General features: G+C 39.1%; 2 protein-coding genes across 2 annotated transcripts in view; one reads left to right on the top strand and one right to left on the bottom strand.

Moving 5' to 3' along the window:
* LOC108116870 overlaps positions 1-10,313 on the top strand; it is a 29,726-nt gene extending 19,413 nt beyond the window's left edge. The window contains 3 exon segments of the mRNA XM_017228948.2: positions 926-975; positions 977-3,383; positions 3,385-10,313. Of these exon segments, the coding sequence (XP_017084437.2) occupies positions 926-975; positions 977-3,383; positions 3,385-3,432 (2,505 nt within the window). The 3' untranslated portion in view covers positions 3,433-10,313.
* Positions 1-17,117, bottom strand: part of LOC108116869 (protein timeless homolog) — a 71,160-nt gene that overhangs the window by 27,830 nt on the left and 26,213 nt on the right. The window contains 1 exon segment of the mRNA XM_017228947.2: positions 15,792-15,892. Coding sequence (XP_017084436.2) covers positions 15,792-15,892 — 101 coding nt within the window.

The following is a 17,117-nucleotide window of genomic DNA, read 5'->3' as shown; positions in this document are numbered from 1 at the left end:
GCTGAGACAGGACCAGGAATTAGAAGTACACTTAAAACAAAAATATTTAAATGAGTGCTTTTTTTAGTTTATAGATATCAGACAGTGTAACTAAGCTGATCTAATGTTCTTAAGGAATTATGTTAGATTTAATATCATTTATTAGAAAGTAAATTTATAAACTTTTTTTTTAAGTGTACTAGCCAACTATCTGTGCAGTCACTCCTGCCGCTCCTGGAGTGGCTCGTCACTGCTCCCGGGTGCCTTTGTTGCCAAGCCATTTTAATTTGTTCGCCGGGCCAGGCCGACTGCCTTTTGCCACTGCCTTTATCGGCAGTCAACACGCAGCCTTTTCATGGCAAATTATGGCGTTTAGGGGCCGTTGGTTACCCATCCAGAGAGCCCAGAAAACCACCTTCTTCTACTCAACCCTGGACTATCATACTTTCATTTCTTTTGGTTGGCCCCAGGACAGAGACGACGGCAGGCTGTCTGGCTTCCTGGTTGCCTGGTTGCCTGGCGCACTCGTTTCATTTAACGAGTCGCGTCTATGTTTACTTTGGTGCCAGACGAGCATCGCTCCGGGCAGGCATCGCTGGGATTGCAAAAAGGGGCAAGTTCGCTGACGAGTCCTTTGAAGTAATTATAATGGCAGATTTAAGTTAATTTTTAAACAATGTCGCATTGGGGCCATGCATCTCGCACTTTCCCTCTTTGTAAGCCACTAATCAAATTTCCCCAGACTTTCGCCTACGAACAATAACTTCTTGAGTGCTCGCAAAGACACTGGCTAGACGCGGATTAAATCATAAAAGTTTGGCTTTTTTAAAGTTTTTAATAGAATTTATGAAAGATTTAATATATTAAAAAACCAACAGAATAAGAAAAGAATATATAAGGATCGATGACCCCTACTGACTAAATAAAATCTCCTTTTAATTTTCAGGCCATCAACTGCGGCGACATGGACAGCTATCCCCTGCTGCAGTACCTTGATCTCTCACTCCCGGATTGCCCAAGTGGAAGACGATGCCCTGGGACGTTTGGAGCTCCTTGAATCTCTTTTCTTGGACCACAATCTTCTAATGCGAGTGCCAAACAGTCTACCACCATCACTGGAACACCTATTTCTACAGCACAACCAGATAATGGAACTGCCACCTCAGACTTTCGTTGGCCTGGTCAACCTGCAGACCCTGGACTTGTCCCACAATCGTTTGATCTTTCTACCCGCTCTTGCACTGCCCAAATTGCTTACCCTAAATCTGCAATCTTCAGGTGTAGAGAGTGTCAGCCAATCGATAGTGCACACATTGCCCCAGTTGAGGGATCTTTTACTGGAGGACAATCCCATAAAATGCAGCGATTTGCTGGGCATTGCCGAGTGGGCCAGTCCTTGCAGGTCAGTGGATGTGGGTCAGTCGAGTGGTAGAAGTCCAAGTGGGTGGGTGGACCTCAAGACGGAGTATCTGCAGTTTCACAATTTTTACGACAACTTCAGTAGCCGAGAGTGTGGAGCCAGGAAACCGGAAAATGACACAAAGCCGCCTTCTTGCAGCCGAACAAGTGCCACAGCAACATTAACAACAACGTCGAGAACTATGTCAAAAGTTAAAAAGTCAAAAGGAGCAGACACGACAGCAGCAGCAGCAGCAGTGGCAACATCAGAAAAACCAGCACATACAACAGACGACACACAGGCAACGTCAGCAGCAACTCAGCCAACTACAGGAGCAACATCAGCGGAAAAAGCAGCAATTCCAACAGCAACACCAACTTCACCAACAGCAATGCAATCAGCTGGCAACAGCGTTGCCCAGTTAACCACAAAAACTTTGCGGCCAACAGAAACAACTTCGTTAGAGCAACTACAGCAGCGGCAACAAATGCCTGGCATGCCGGCCAAAACAACAGCCACGCCAGCAAAGAACCTGCCAAGTTTGGCCCAGACAAAGGCAACAACAGCGGTTCCCATTTTGGCAGCCCCAGCAGCAGCAACAACACCAGCAGCTGCAGCAACAACAACAACAACAACAGCAGCAACAGCAATAAATTCCAACAAGCCAACGAACATTAGCGGTGCCACAAAAACAGCAACAGAAATGGTGGCAACACCACCAGCAATTGAAGTGCCACAAACAATTTTGGCCGGAAAAAAATCTGACAAAATGCCAACCGATAAGGCACACGAGACTTTATTAAAATACCCAACAAGGGACACATCCGGTCAAGCAGCAGCATCAGCAGCAGCAGCAGCAACACAGTCACACAAACATGCAACATTGCAGCTGCACGTTAAGGATCGACATCTAATTGGCACACCGCTTCTGATGCACAAGGGCGATGTCCTTTTGGTGGATGCCGAGCAGTTGTTGCTCCCTGGAACGGCAACCGTGGCGGATGCGGATTCGGAAGTCTTGGACTTGAGCCAACAACAACATCAGTCGGCGGAGCAGGAAAAGCACCAGTCAGCGGCTGATAAGCGACAAGCGGAAGCCATAAATGGCGACTCAAAGTCGTCGTCGTCGTCGTCGTCGCCACCAAAAAGTCACAAAAAGAAGCCATCGCTGAGTATCAAGAAGATGACCTACAGTACCAAACATGCAGTAAAAGCCGTTGAGGAACTACAAGCCACCTCCAAAACACCCCAGCACCAACACAGCAGTGTCAACACACCCAAAGAGGCTTCGCCGGAGGAACTCAGTACTTTCGCCCAGCTAAAGGCCTATGTGGAACTAAAAAGCGAATCGAAACCAGAACATTTAATGGACCAGCGAGAGGAAAACCTTCACAATCTTACAGGAAATCATCCTGGAGTAATGTTGCTGGTAGCCTGCGTATTATTTATCGTATTGCTAGCAGGATTGGCTCATGTCTATCGCTGTGAATTGCCCTGGCAGAGAAGCAATCGACCTGGACAAATGCGCCCGCATCATCAAAGGCATCTAAACGACACCGATGATGCCCATAGTTTTCTGCACTATCAAGGATCTGTAAATTCCAATGGAGGAGATCCCGCCCGTTTACAAAAGTGGCACCATAGCACTCGGAGAGAAGCTCCTTATAGTTCTCCACTTCACAATTTGCAAGCTCGCGAGTTGCAACAGCAACGTTGCCAGCAATTCTACAGCTCATCTCTGGCGGACAAGAGCTCCTCCACTGCCTCCTCGTCTTCCTCATCGGGAAGCAGCCGCAGTAGCCTGCATTCTCCCAGTAGAGATGATAGCTACTACATAGAGATGGCTCCCAGTAATCCACCATCCGCCAACCTGCCTAGTTTACCCATGGAACTGTTGGGCAGCAGGAGTAATGGCCTAGGAAGCCGAACAGATCGAGTGGCTGCCACCGATCTGGGCGGAACGACAGCAGCGGTACCTTCTTCAGCGACAGCCATCAAGTCTGTTAAGCAGCAGACTAATGGCTCCAAGTTCAAGGAGGTTGGGAATCTGGTGACAAACCGTCTTTGGCCAGAGACAATATGCGCCCTTTCAGTAGAGTAAAAATGTGTAAGAATGAAAAGAGTTTAAACGACAATCGTCAGCTGCCAACTAAAGCTAAGACTAAAGGCAAATATTAATATTTTCTTTTAAGTTGTTTTGTTTTCTTAAGCATTTTAGGTTATTTTCATAACAGTAGGGATGATTACTTAGGAAATGCCTAATGGATTATTAAATCCAGAAAACGCAGACACTTAATATATCAATCAGTACAGGAATCTTCTAAGATGGATAATTTTCTTCCTATTTCTATTTTTAAAACGATAATCACAAAGGTCAAAAAGGCTAAAAATATAACTTCCAAGAGAAAATAACAGGGAATACGACTGCCAAAGTAAAGCATAAATGCCAGCAGCTATATATAATATTTTGAGTTGGCTACCGGCTTGATTTATGACGCCTCAGTGCCCACACGTTGCAAGCCTCTTAGCGATTCGGTTAGCAGCAACAATTTGTCATAAATTCCTGTTACGTATACGCCGCATGTAACCGGGCGGAAAAAGGGGCGAAGAGCGTAGACATGCGGCCAAGCCAAATCGCCAAATACCAAATAGCCAACGCCAGCAAAGTTTTTACGAGCTATCCAAAGACGATGTCCATCTTGTGGTCGTATTTGGGTCAGTTTACTGGCCAAGAGACCAAGTCGAAGACCAGGAGCACCGTGTGCGGCCCAGTTAACTTTATATAAGTGCCTGTCCGTTTGCCAAGATTAAGTGTTTTGATAGTCATGCATATAAAAATGAAATATCGATCAAGTATTAAATAACAATTTAGTTTATGACAGCGCCAATTCAGTAATCAGAAGTTGAAGGCAGCAGATGCTGAGGATGGCGTATAAAACGAGAGTAAATTTAATATGGTAGTTGACTCGGAGCAGAGGGATATATAATTTCATCCAAATAGGTAATTATGTGTGATATGGTATTGGGAGTAGTCATAGCAGAGTCCATTCCTATGTTATATATCAGGGAACTTACTTACCTCTCAAATAACCAACTTTCAAGCATTTTTCTACTTATTTTTGATTACCCTTTAAGTCCTCCTGGCATGATCTTAACCTACTTTACCAGCTGCTTCAGATTCCCGAGTTTAAATTGCAATCTAATTAAAGTTTCGCCTTCGTCCGACTTGGACTATCACCACCCACCCTTTTGAGTGTTAGAAGTGTTTGCTATCTGCTCCGGCATCTAGCATTGGCATCTTCACCCCATTTGGAAATGGGTAAGAACGGCACAAAAAAACACCCTCCTTCAGAATCAACCCGCACTTAACCTCATTTTACAAATTGACCAACACAACATATGGTGTAAATCCAGCCAAATGGCCAGACATCTAATCCGCCACGCCGAAAGTGAAATGTTGTAAAACTATTTGGGGGCTATGTGTACAAAAGATACATGTATCTAACGGACATCAAAATAATGTGGCAGCAAATCAAATTACAAGACACGCGGCTGGGTTTGGACCGAGGGTGGGCAAAATGGTTAGAGGAATGGCCAAGGGGACATGGAACACAACAATTACATTAAGACACGATAAAAAGTTGTGCAACAATCTTGCGACTCCAACCACTGAGCTAAAACCAAACTACGTCTGAACAGAACTCTGCAAGGAAGATGGAACCACCTCCACTTTCTCGCTCCAAAGAACGAACCACAGTCATTGCACAGCTTTTTCAACTTTTTGTGGCTTTGTAATTGGAATACAAGAAGAAGGCGCGTGCACACAAGCGACAGCAACAGGAAACAGTTGGAGAAAGTGAAATACACACAGAGCTCGATTCGAGTTAGAAGGCACTCAGAAAAATAATTAGGAGTTCTGGACTTATAAATATGGTTAAAAAATCCTTTGGCAGGGATTTAGTCAAACATGTTTTTATCTGAGACCTAGACTTCCAAAATGTCATATTAGTAGAGATTTTTAGGTGATATTTTTAAAGATATTCAAAGATTTTTTATGCGAAAAAGCTGGTTATAGAAATTAATCAACCACTTCAAAGTCGCAACATCTCTAACTAATTTTCTCCTAGTGCTGATTGATAAAACTTAGTTGGAAAGGAGGTCGGTGGGCGTTCAAGCAGAGTCCGCTTAAGCAATTCAGAAGGATTTATTTTCGGCCACAAAAGCGAAATGCCCGACAAAGCGCTCTGAACAACAATTAAAGTAATGCTGACCAACAGCCCGCGCCACAGTGGGTGGGATTATTATAGCAAAGGACGAGAGTGTAAGCTGGCGGGGAGTCCTTTTTGGTCCAGTCGAGTGGCGTCCGATGATGCCAGGACGCACAAAATCTTAATTAAGGAACTTCCAAGTGGGCAAGTGTCGAACAGCACAGAGAGTCTGTGCGAGTGTGTGGGGGAATTTTTTGAGAGTTTCGCAGGACGAAACCTTTTTATTTGTCGTCGGCAGTGCCAGCACAGCACAAAATTCGCCTACAAAAGAAACCCTACGGAAGAGTGACCCAGACTTAGATTTAGTCCTGGAGCATTGTCAAATTTAATGAAGGTTTCCTTTCCTTTTCGTTATTTTTTTTTTTTTTATTTTGGACTTTTTGCTTATGACACTGGCCAGCTGGCCAAGATTTAGGAAGTTTTCCAGCCAGAACGAGCCAAGTGAAATGAGTTAATTCGATATTTGACACTTTCGGAGCTCGCATTCCACACAATCTCGGTATGTGATGGTTACCAGATCGACCTAACCCAGGACGACTCTTGTCTCCCTGCGCAGTTAATAAAGTTGGTCCGGGCCAGAACGTAATTATTTGCCTGCTAAATGGCTTTTTGGACGACATTTCGGGGCCGTAAATGGGGGCGATTTAGAAAATTATGTGAAAATAAGTTGCCTTTTGTTTTGGCCATTGGCCGTTGGCAGTTGGCGGTTGTTTTGGGATCGTAAATAACGTTCATAATTGGTCAGAACTTGCAAAAGTTGTCGGTTGAAAATAAGGGAAGGGAAGGGCAAAAAAGGCAAACTGAACTCGAAATAAACATCTCGACCGACCGTATGGATAGCAAACAATAATTAAACTTAATTGCGCTGTACATTGAAACGTCAAACTGTAAATTATAGTTATTAACATTTACTTGTAGTGAAGTTTACTTGAACTAACATTTCAATTCCGAATATTGCATGTACACTTTCCACATAGAATATGTATTTAAAATTTACCAAGAAAACAAAACAAAAAACCAAAGGATTAAAAATAGTTAAAATAGAACAAAAACGACAGAGCCAGAAAGGGAAAAACACAATTCGAGTAACGTTAATATTTGCATTTAATTTGTCGAGAATCAAAGTAAAATGCGATAAAAAACCCACAATAACAACAAAACCTAATTGCCAAATATTTGACGTACAGTTTGTAGCAACGTTAGCCATTAAAACCTTTATATTTACGGTTACAAATGCATATATATAAAATATATATATATAGTAACAAAGAAATGACAAAAAAAAGGAGATACATTCTAGCGTAAAGCCGAGCAAATAATTAATAAACAAATACTTCTATTTACAAAAACACAGCAAATATTTAGTTAAGCCAAAATGACGCGCAGCATTTTAATTAAACAACACAAAATCGAGAGCTCTCAGAAACAGATGCGTATTGCAGAAACCCCAATAAGTAAAGGCAAACAATAGTTGCAGCATAATTTTCCATGTGTATTTGTAAATAGACAACCTAAAACCAAAATGTGAAAATATATAGAAAAACACCGGGGCAAATCCAGCAAACAAACACAGAATATTCAAAGAAGGGAAAATATCTGGCGGAGGAGGAGAAGTTCCATATATATAGATATATATACATATATATTAATGTTAGATTTAGTGCTGCCAAAATCGTAGCGTAAAGGGTTGATAAAACAAACTAAAGAATACATGTATGAAGATTAAAAATAACACTAAGGTTAAGTGAAATGTATTATTGACTTAGCAAATATGGATAGCAATTAAAAGTGTAAAAATAACATGGCAAACATTTTATGAAACCTTCTTGAAAAACCAACACAATTTTAATGCAAGCCAAAAACCAAAAACCAAAACTGAAAAAAATGTGAAAATAATAAAATTGAGAAATTTAATTTGAAAGAGTATAAAATCACAGCGGCATCGCTGGCATTTTCATTCGGTCGGTTGGATTAAGTTAACATATATTTTAATGGCAGGATGGAACAAAAAGACGGCCATTGTTGTGCAACGAAAGAGAATATCAATTAAGTGAAAGGAAAGACAACGAAAATCTGAGTGAAATCGAAGAAGGATGAAGGCGAGTCAATAATATTTCATTTTCACGGATATTTTACGGACTTTAAACGACCCAATATGGAAAACAATCGGAGGCAAACTTTAATACGACTTTTATTTTCGCTTATTATTTCAATAATGAAATAAAATCCGACGGTTACCGCTTCACTTAATTAATTATGTCTTTCATTCAATGGAAATGCATTCTACTTGATCATTATTATTTCATTTCTGATGAAGAACAATGATTGGTGTTTTAAAGTTTTTACTGGAAAATTGTACAATTTAAATCAGTTTAACTCAACACCAGAACTTATCCTTCAACTATCTCAAAATGTGTATCTGCAAGATTAAAGATGTCAACCTATATTAAAAATGAAGTTCAAACCATGCCAACTGGTCAATAAAAATAATCGTTAAATTAGTGACACATGCGCCAGTTAAGCCGGACGTAAATGTGAATGAAGCCACGGCTAAATTATGCCAATATACACACACCCCAGAGAAAACCCTGGGAATTTCCCACCCAACGGGGGAGTCAGTAGATGGTCGGGACCCAAACAAAACGGGGAACATTTTTATTTCAAATCCAATTATTTCACATCGAAACTGCAATCAGATGATTGCGTTCAGCAACAGGAAGCGTTCACATGTACATGAATACGTGTGTTGTGTGAGTTTGTTTGTGTTAGTAGGTCCTCGTTTATACATATGTATTGGTGGACAAACGACGCTGTGAAAATGGCTGACAAAATGAAAGTCAATTGGTTTTTCTTGTTTTTTTTGTTGTTTTTTCCTTCTGTTTTCATTTTTTTTTTTTTTGTTCCTTTGCCCTCTTGTGGCGTTTTTGTTTCTTTCGATATAAATGTCGTTAGCATCGGTGGAGAAGCGGGGGAAAATGGTAGAGAAAAAGAGGAAAAACTGTCGCCACATTGGGGAACTCGACGCACATGTCAAGAAATTGTTATGCGCCCTTGGACATTCATTCGTATGGGCGGGAATTAAATATTCAATATTGCATCGGGACAAACAGCCGACATTCAATATCGTCAAAATTCCTTCATGCGGTCGGAGGTTCGAAATGCGTGCTCAATAAAAAGGTTAATGGTAGAATAATAAAAATATAACGAAATTTGTGACATGCGGCGACAGTTTGATGAGCAAATGCCACTTCGAATCAACCTCTTTTTTTTTTCTTTTGCTTCACATTTTGATGGGTGCAAAAGGTGAGAGAGTGGCTATGATAAATTCTACCCAATCCACTCTTTTTGCTGGTTTGCTGGTTCATAAGTGCCCCTGTCAGCAGTTAATGCAGTTGGCATTTGACTGATGGCAAAGCCATCCACACAAAGTCTAGGCCAGAAGGACATTATCTCTGATTAACCCAAATAAGCACTGAACAGTGCGGCAAAACGCGAGATGGAAAAGCCCGGAAAATACTTTCCGACCACACAGAAACAATTTCTGTTGAGAACAGCTGAGGACTTACATGAACTTTTAAAATAAACAAATTGATAATACATTTTAATTATTTAATTAAAGATTAAAAAAACTTGTAAAGCTTACTTTTGTTAATTATTTTCAAAAAGTCCGTATAAAAGGAATAATAATAAGGATAAACAGGAATCTGGTATATTTTCCATAATTTTCTCTCACTGCAAGGCCACTTTAAAATGATCTCCATTTTCCCCCCTAATGAGTAAGAGCAGCTGAAGAGGACGAGAAAAACTCTGAGATGTGAAGTGCAGGGCAATGGAATAATTGCCCGGGCAACCATTGAACTGTTAATTTTTAAGCAATTTACTGCAGCGGCTGCCCAAACTGGAATGAACAATGTTTGACTTTGTTTGTGAGCAAGAGTGTTCCTTACTTTTTTCTTTTTTTTTTTCGGTTTATGTTTGAAAGTGCACAGCTGAGGGAAAACTTTATCTAATTGATTTTCGGAGCAGTGCAGCCAAATGGTGCTCCATTAGCGTCACTCATGCCGGAAAAAAGAAACGGAAGCCACCAAACTAACGTGTTTTTTTCCTTTCGCTTTTTATATATAAATATGCAAAAAATTCTGCGGGTTCTTGATGTGCTTTGGGACCTGGGGGGGAACAAAAAAAAGAAACACATACGCAGATAGCCATACACTGAGGGGGTGGCACACTGGCAACTTTAAATTGCATTCATTTTTAATGCAACGCCGCCAAAAAGCACGGCCACATTACGTATACGCAGCGTAGTGCACTCTAGGGACACATTGCTTAATTTCAGACACCAGAACCGCCCCAAACATCATCCGCCCAAGTGCGTGCAGAGAAGTGGGAGCCAGGAGCAGGGAGTCCTGGGAGTGTCGCATCCATGTGTGACACTCCCAGGACATCCAGCACTACGCCGCACACCCCGTCACACCCACAAATGTCGAATGTAAAAAAAAAAATAAAAACTGCGAGTTCGCATTATACAATAAACCCACAGTTTTTATACGCTTGCTGTGGGTATTTTCAACGTTACTGGATGTCTACAATCCTATTAATTTGACTGTAAAAAAATTCAGTTTTCATCTTTACAAAAATATTTATGGACTTCAGCTTTAAATGGATTTAATCTTTGTCCAGAGATATTTTTTATTCCAATTAGTAGAATAAACTATATCTTTGGGCAAAGTTGTTTATTTTAGCGAATTCTTCTTTTAATTATTTAATGAAATGTATATTTTATTATTATTATATATTAGGAAAATAAATAAGTAAATGTACATAAATATAAAAGAATTATTATGAAAATATTTGTTTTAATTATTTCAAGTTGTTAAGAACTTCTGTGTTAGGTTTAAACGTAATTCGTTTTTTAAAAATCTATTACGAATTAATATTAAATTTTATAAATAGTATGGCTAAATATGTTGACATTGATGGTATTAAATATAATGCCATTTTGTGGTTAGATCTATAAGCTCAAACAAGGACAAACCAAATTCCGTATATGTCAGCGTCAGCGTTTGATAAGGGTATACCAATATAGAGGCATGTTCCTTGCAAATCAGGTGTGTGGGTGGGTGGTGTCGGTAACGATTTCATTTCATGGTTTTGCACTCGTTATGACTTTTGCCACACGCCTCACCCCTTTATATTCCCCTGCCCAAGCACTCATCTATGGGGTCTCTCCGCTTTGCTTGGTTTTTATTGTCGCCCAGTTGCGAACTAGTGTCCCAAAAGTATGCAACGTTTTATGTTTACCAGAGGTAAAATTCCGCACACGAGTTTTTCCACATTTTTTCGGTTTTTTTTTTTTAAACAGCATTCTAAAGTCTGTGAGCTGTTTTTTGTTTTTTCAATTTAAAGTTGTAATTTTTCGGTTACTTTTTCACATTACATATTTTGAATGTCATTGCCGCCAACTGTGGCAAGGCCCGAAAATCCCAAGAGGAAAGTGAGAGCACAGGTGTGGTTTGTGTGTGTTTTTATTTATGGATAGTAGAAAAAATTCGAGACGAATGGACAAATGAAAAAAAAAAAAAAACAGAGGCTAAACGAACATGGGTAATGTAAACTCAGGTAAATTTAATCTCATTCTGCATTTGAGGGACACAAAAAAGATTTCTCCTATTTCAGTTTTAAAATTTTTATGCAGTTCAATAATGTTAATTCTTTAAATAAATATATGTTTCACCTGTATTTTGTTGCACTTTTTCAAAGATAATAATAAACAAACTTCATTACAGTAACAAAATCAAAAATAGAAATAATAAATAAAGAAGTATCTATTCTCATTCTTTTCCTAAAACATTATTGAATTTATTTGCTTAAGTGAAAAACTAAAAAACGAAATCAGTATGATGAAAGAGATGACTAAGCTAATGAAGGTAAACGAATGAGATGGCTCTCGAGCAGAAAGTTACGAGACAATAAAAATGGCCAGCAGAAAGGCAAATCAGTGTCGAGAAAAGTCACCTAATTGAGTAAGTGTCATCACCGGACCAACCGCATCCACAGATCTCCCGGTACTCTAGGTTCACTTCACTACACTAGTCTGTACTATACATACGAGTATATGTGCCCGATGTGTGTGCTGATGGGTGTTGTGGTTGACGTCTGGTATCGCACTCTTTGTGGCAGTGGATTTGGAAAACGGGGACAGCAGACACGACACGTCAACTTGCAAATATACTGCTAAAAGGGGCTGGGAGTCTTACACAGAGAGAAAATACAAGTACCTTAACGGTAACCATAAAAGAACCAATCAAGAATTATACAAAAGATTTAACACAGAAAATTGAAGCAGCAATGAAAGAAATACATAAATCACAAATTATTAATATTTCATCTAAGATCTTTCCATCGCCAAAATTTAACTATTAAATCACAACTAGTTTTTCTACTTTATAAAAAAACTGATTTCCGTTACCAATTTTATTCTGTGTGTAGATTTCAGTTCTGTCCAAATGACTCTGTTCTTGCTGTGTGTGGTGTTGTGGATATTTTATTTCATTTTATTGTATTTTATTCCTTTTCCTGGCTCGTATTTTTTTGCGCACTTTCTGTTGTTCTTGGGCGAGCTTTGTTGTGTGCTTTTGTTTTTATTTGTGTTCATAACATAAACTTTGTATTTTTATGCGAGACAAAGAGTGGGGACAACACGAAGACAGGGGACACAGGACACAGAACACGGAACTGAGGATTCAGGACCAAAACAACGACAACTGGAGAGACCAACTTGTTTGCGCTGGGAAATCAGTTAAGGACTTGGCGCACAGACTTGCCAGGACTTGAAATAATACTCACATATATATACACAGAGAAATATATTCACTGTCCCCGTTAGCGCTGGCTGCTGTTGTTGTTGGTGTTGTTATTCTTGTTTTAACACTTGAGTGGATTTTTGTGTTATTTTTGTACCAAGTCCTGGGCGTTGATTTGGCATTTTCTGAGGGAAAATCAGGGGAAAACCGGAAGCGGCGACGGGACAAAGGACTCCTCATTTATTATGCGCGCCACAAATCGAAATCAACGAAGCAACTTGATTAAGATTTAACTAAGCAAACAGACTCGCTCGCATGCAGCAATCTCACACCTCCTGTCCTGCTGCTAGCGCTTTCCTTTTTCCTTTTGGAATTAAGTTTACATTTCAATTTGAAATTGAAACAAGGATATGCAGGGGTACGAGGGCACACACACAAACACACACACGCAGACAAGTGTTATAAATTATGCAAAGTGTCAATGCACTTGCTGTTTGCCTTGCCCACTGGCCATGGGTGTCTTTCCACAAAGCCAATTTAATATGAAGTGTAATAATTAAATGAGACGGATAAACTTTGATTCAACTCAATTATACCTAAATTGGTTGGGTAAATATGTAATAAATATTGTAAATAAATGAAAAGATCTTTAAAATGAAGATAAAACTTAAGTTTAAAGGAAAAATATACATCCTAATGATCAGAAAGTAGTTTACATGGAACTTAATAGAGAATTTGTAAACTCAAAATATTTTAGATGTCATCCTGGATTTGATCATTTTTCTTCCTCGACCAATATACCTCCATTCCAAGGGTATTCACCGTAAAAAAATTATTAATTAAAGCCAAACCACAGGCAGGGAGCGTACTACATGAAGTTTGCGGTTGCCGGTAATTAATAAAACGTTCGAGGGCAAAAAGTGAGTCCTGTTCAATGGCCACTTTGGGGACTGATTCGGTTTTTATGGCCCGGGCATTAGCATCAGCATTTTATATAAATTTTGCGGGTGCAAAAAGAAGCTCGAATTTTTTTTTGTTATGCCCTTTGGTAAATTGCATATTGTTGCAGCCGGTTGGCAAAACTGTCAACTGAACATCAATCTATTGACGGCCGGCGGGCGTTAAGCTGGCCATCAAATCCCATGGTCGCTATTAGAACGGGTCACGCTTTTGTCCGGGAGCTTAACGAGCTCAACCCCATCGATAGGGTAAAAAATAGGAAAACCGATGACGCAGACATAAAAGAGGGTTTCAAATGCTTTGGCTTTAAGCGCTGCGTTTGAACGCCAACGGAGGACTCTTTCATGTGGACTCATGGACGGATTGCAGACGCTCCCAGGCACAGACACGGTCCAAAACAGTAAAAGGATGCGCACCTCGCCCACGCACACACACACACATATAGCCACACCCTTTCGTCCAAAAGGGGCATTGTCCAGCCATTGTTCAATCCATTTGTAAGGGAATATGGGTATGCTACTTTAAATTGAAATTTAATTAAATTTACCACACAAAGAGATTCCGGGAGCATTGAAACTTTGCAAGGGAAATTGCTTTCCTACACTAGGAAAACTAAAATATAACGATCAGTATTATTTATTCTATTTATATTAGATGAGCTTGAAATGCCAGAAATAATATATAAAAACACACAAAATTTAAATTTTGAGAGTAAAGGGAAAAATATTGTTTTGCTCATAAAAACAGACAAAAAACCTTTTAATTTAAAATTAAAATAAAAAAACTAAAAAATTAAAAATAAATACTTTCTGTTCCTAAAGCATACTTAACCTTTCTATAATATGAATATTAAAATTTAAATGTGTTAAAGCAGAATTTTGGCCCCCTATCTTAACCTCAATATTGCAGATCAACTTTAAAACTGAGCCCCAACTATATTTAAAGTCTTAAACTTTATAAGAGATTGAAAAAAACTTTCTAAAATAAGTAGTTCAGCACACTCGTAACTCTTTGTTTAAATACCAAACCCCTGATATAGTATACTGAATACAAAAACTCTTGATATAAGTTTTGCTACCGCGGCGGAAATCATAAATTTTCGCACACAAAAATCTCGATTAACTGCACGGCGCAGCCAAAGTTGAAAACTTTTCCGTTGGCAGCGACATCTTTGGTGTCCTTGTATTGTATATATATATAGTATATATGTTTCATTAAAAGATACAAAAAAAAACGAAGAAAATTGTCAGCCATGGATGCGTTTTTAAAGCGCTTGTCAAAAAGTTTTCCCTGCCACAGCAGCTTTCAAATTCTGCGAGAATCAGGGAACTGCACTGAGGCGATAAGATACTATATACGTATAGATGTATGTGAAAGGAATAAACCCAAAGATGCAACATATGGATGAATGGCTTGTCAATAACCGAAAAGCCATGTCTAAACAAAATCGCGTGGTCTTTTGCATTTCAGGTGCTCTAAAGGGAAAATTGAAAAGTCATGTCAAAAATATAAACAAAATTTCCTAGGAGAAGGAAGGAGGAACAAAATATGGGCAGCGAATTGTCAACGCTTCGCTGACTTTCAAATTGAACGAATACAAACAACAGGAATTTCACAAACCAATGCACTTGGCAGGATGGGAAAACAGGGAGTAGAAAAAAAAATATATAAAATAAAACAATTACGCGTTTAATATATTTTCATTTAGTCCGAGAAGGCAAAAAGAGAGAGAGCTGCCAGAAAAGCAGCGAGGAAAGTCTAGGGATCAGGGAAATAAAGGGAGTGGAAATGCTTCGTCCTTTGCTGCCTCATTTTTTACTTTTAATGAAGCGCAAGAATTTCTGTTGGATAATTTGTTAAGCGAACTTTGGCGGCCCGAAGGACGGGGCTTCTTGGCCAGAAGGCAAAAAGCCAAACGGGGCCTGTGCAAAAACTTAGACAATGCAACAAGGACATACAGACAGGCACACACACACACACACACCGACAGAAAGAACTGAAAGTTACGCTATAATTTGGCTTATTTCAGCTAGCAAATTTATAGAGTGGAGATGCAAAATGCTGCACCGGAAGTGGCCCCAAACTGCCCAGAAATGAACCAGGACGAAGAGCGTGCAGGACACTGGACGCAGGATGAGGCAGCAACAGACAGCGCAAGATAAATGACACGCAAAAGCCAAGTGGCAGATTTTCATTTTTAATTAAAACAACGGTCAGGCGAAGCTTTTGCCAGCACGCTCTTCCATAATGCATAGTAATAAACAATAATTAAAATGCCGGTTTGTCCTGTTTTTTCACCTGTTTTTCACCGCACCTTGGCCACTATTTTTTCACTCTCTCTCTCTCGCTCTTTCCCTTGCACATTTGTGTTATTCCACTCACCTGTTGTAATGTTGGACATGAAAATCTCACGCAGCAGCAGCAGCTCGTCTTCCGGTGCAGCGGAAATTGCACCGAACACTTCGTTCTCCGGCCAAACTTCCCTGTGGAATATAAAATAAATGGATGCGTTAGAACAAAAGCAGCACAATATATATATATATATATACATTGAATTAAAGTTAAACAACACAGAGGTAGAGAGGAAATTGAATTATCAACCAGGATGTGTCTTTACCTTGGCTTGACTAAATATAAAATAAAAGTTATCAGGTTACTCTAGAGGTAGCTAAAATATTTGTTAAACTAATTACTTTGCCTCAATTAAAAATATGTATTACAAATGTAACTTTGCTTGGATTTTATTTTAGAAGATTTTTAGATTAAATTAACAAACAAAATGCTTAATTGCTTCCAATAATTTTCCAACAAAATGAGTTTGTAATTTGCTTCAATAATTAGAAACTCTCTTTTTAAATGTAATTTTAAACAATATTTTTATAAATAGAAATAAAATCTTCACTTCGTTGAATAACAAATTAGAAAAGAGGAAAACTTTAATTTTTAAATTATTCATTGAATAGAAAACCAAATGTTGAGCTGTCTGAAATGTTACACATAAAGGTTCTCCCTCACTTCTAATGAATAGCAAAGTTAGCAAGATTTTGATTGCATGGTATTATAGGGCTTCCAATTCATTCGCTTTGTTTTGGCCGTGATTAGTAGTTGTTCAGTTGTTTGATTTATTGAGCCAGACCATAATCAAGCGAATCAAACTCCATGTAAATGCAAAATTTGGCAATTTATTTACCATTTTGGAAACTAGCAAACTGACTGTCAAAAGCTAATACTTGCAGAGCTGCCAGCTTAATAAACATTCGTTCGATTTAGGTGAAAATATCCCACAGAATTGAACAAGCATAACTTTTTACAATAGGCCCCACAGAAATCGTTATTATCATCCACATAGAGTTGGTAAAAATAAAAGAAAAATATGCTGAAATAACAAGCGCTTTTAGCCATGGCAAACTGAAATTGATGCGTTTAAAATTGCGTCAGGATGCAACAACCGTTCTTCTTGGCCAACATTGCACATGTTGTGTGTGTGTGCCTGTGTGAAAGTGTGTGTGTGTGTCCTGTTTTCTTTCTTTCCCTTTGGGGCCCCACATATACAATATATAATCCCCATTGCTCTGATGATGCAACGTTGCAGGCTTTTCGCAACGTTGCCGCTGTTAATTTAATATTTGAAAGCAGCTTAATATGCAACGCACAGCAAAAACATGACGAGAAAGAGATGGAGCCAAACAGTAGAAAGAGAGATAGATA

This window comes from Drosophila eugracilis, unplaced genomic scaffold, assembly GCF_018153835.1.
Source record: "Drosophila eugracilis isolate 14026-0451.02 unplaced genomic scaffold, ASM1815383v1 contig_415, whole genome shotgun sequence".
Lineage (NCBI taxonomy): Eukaryota > Metazoa > Arthropoda > Insecta > Diptera > Drosophilidae > Drosophila > Drosophila eugracilis.
Note: the sequence above shows the minus strand (reverse complement) of the source record. Positions and strands in the feature narration are given on the sequence as shown.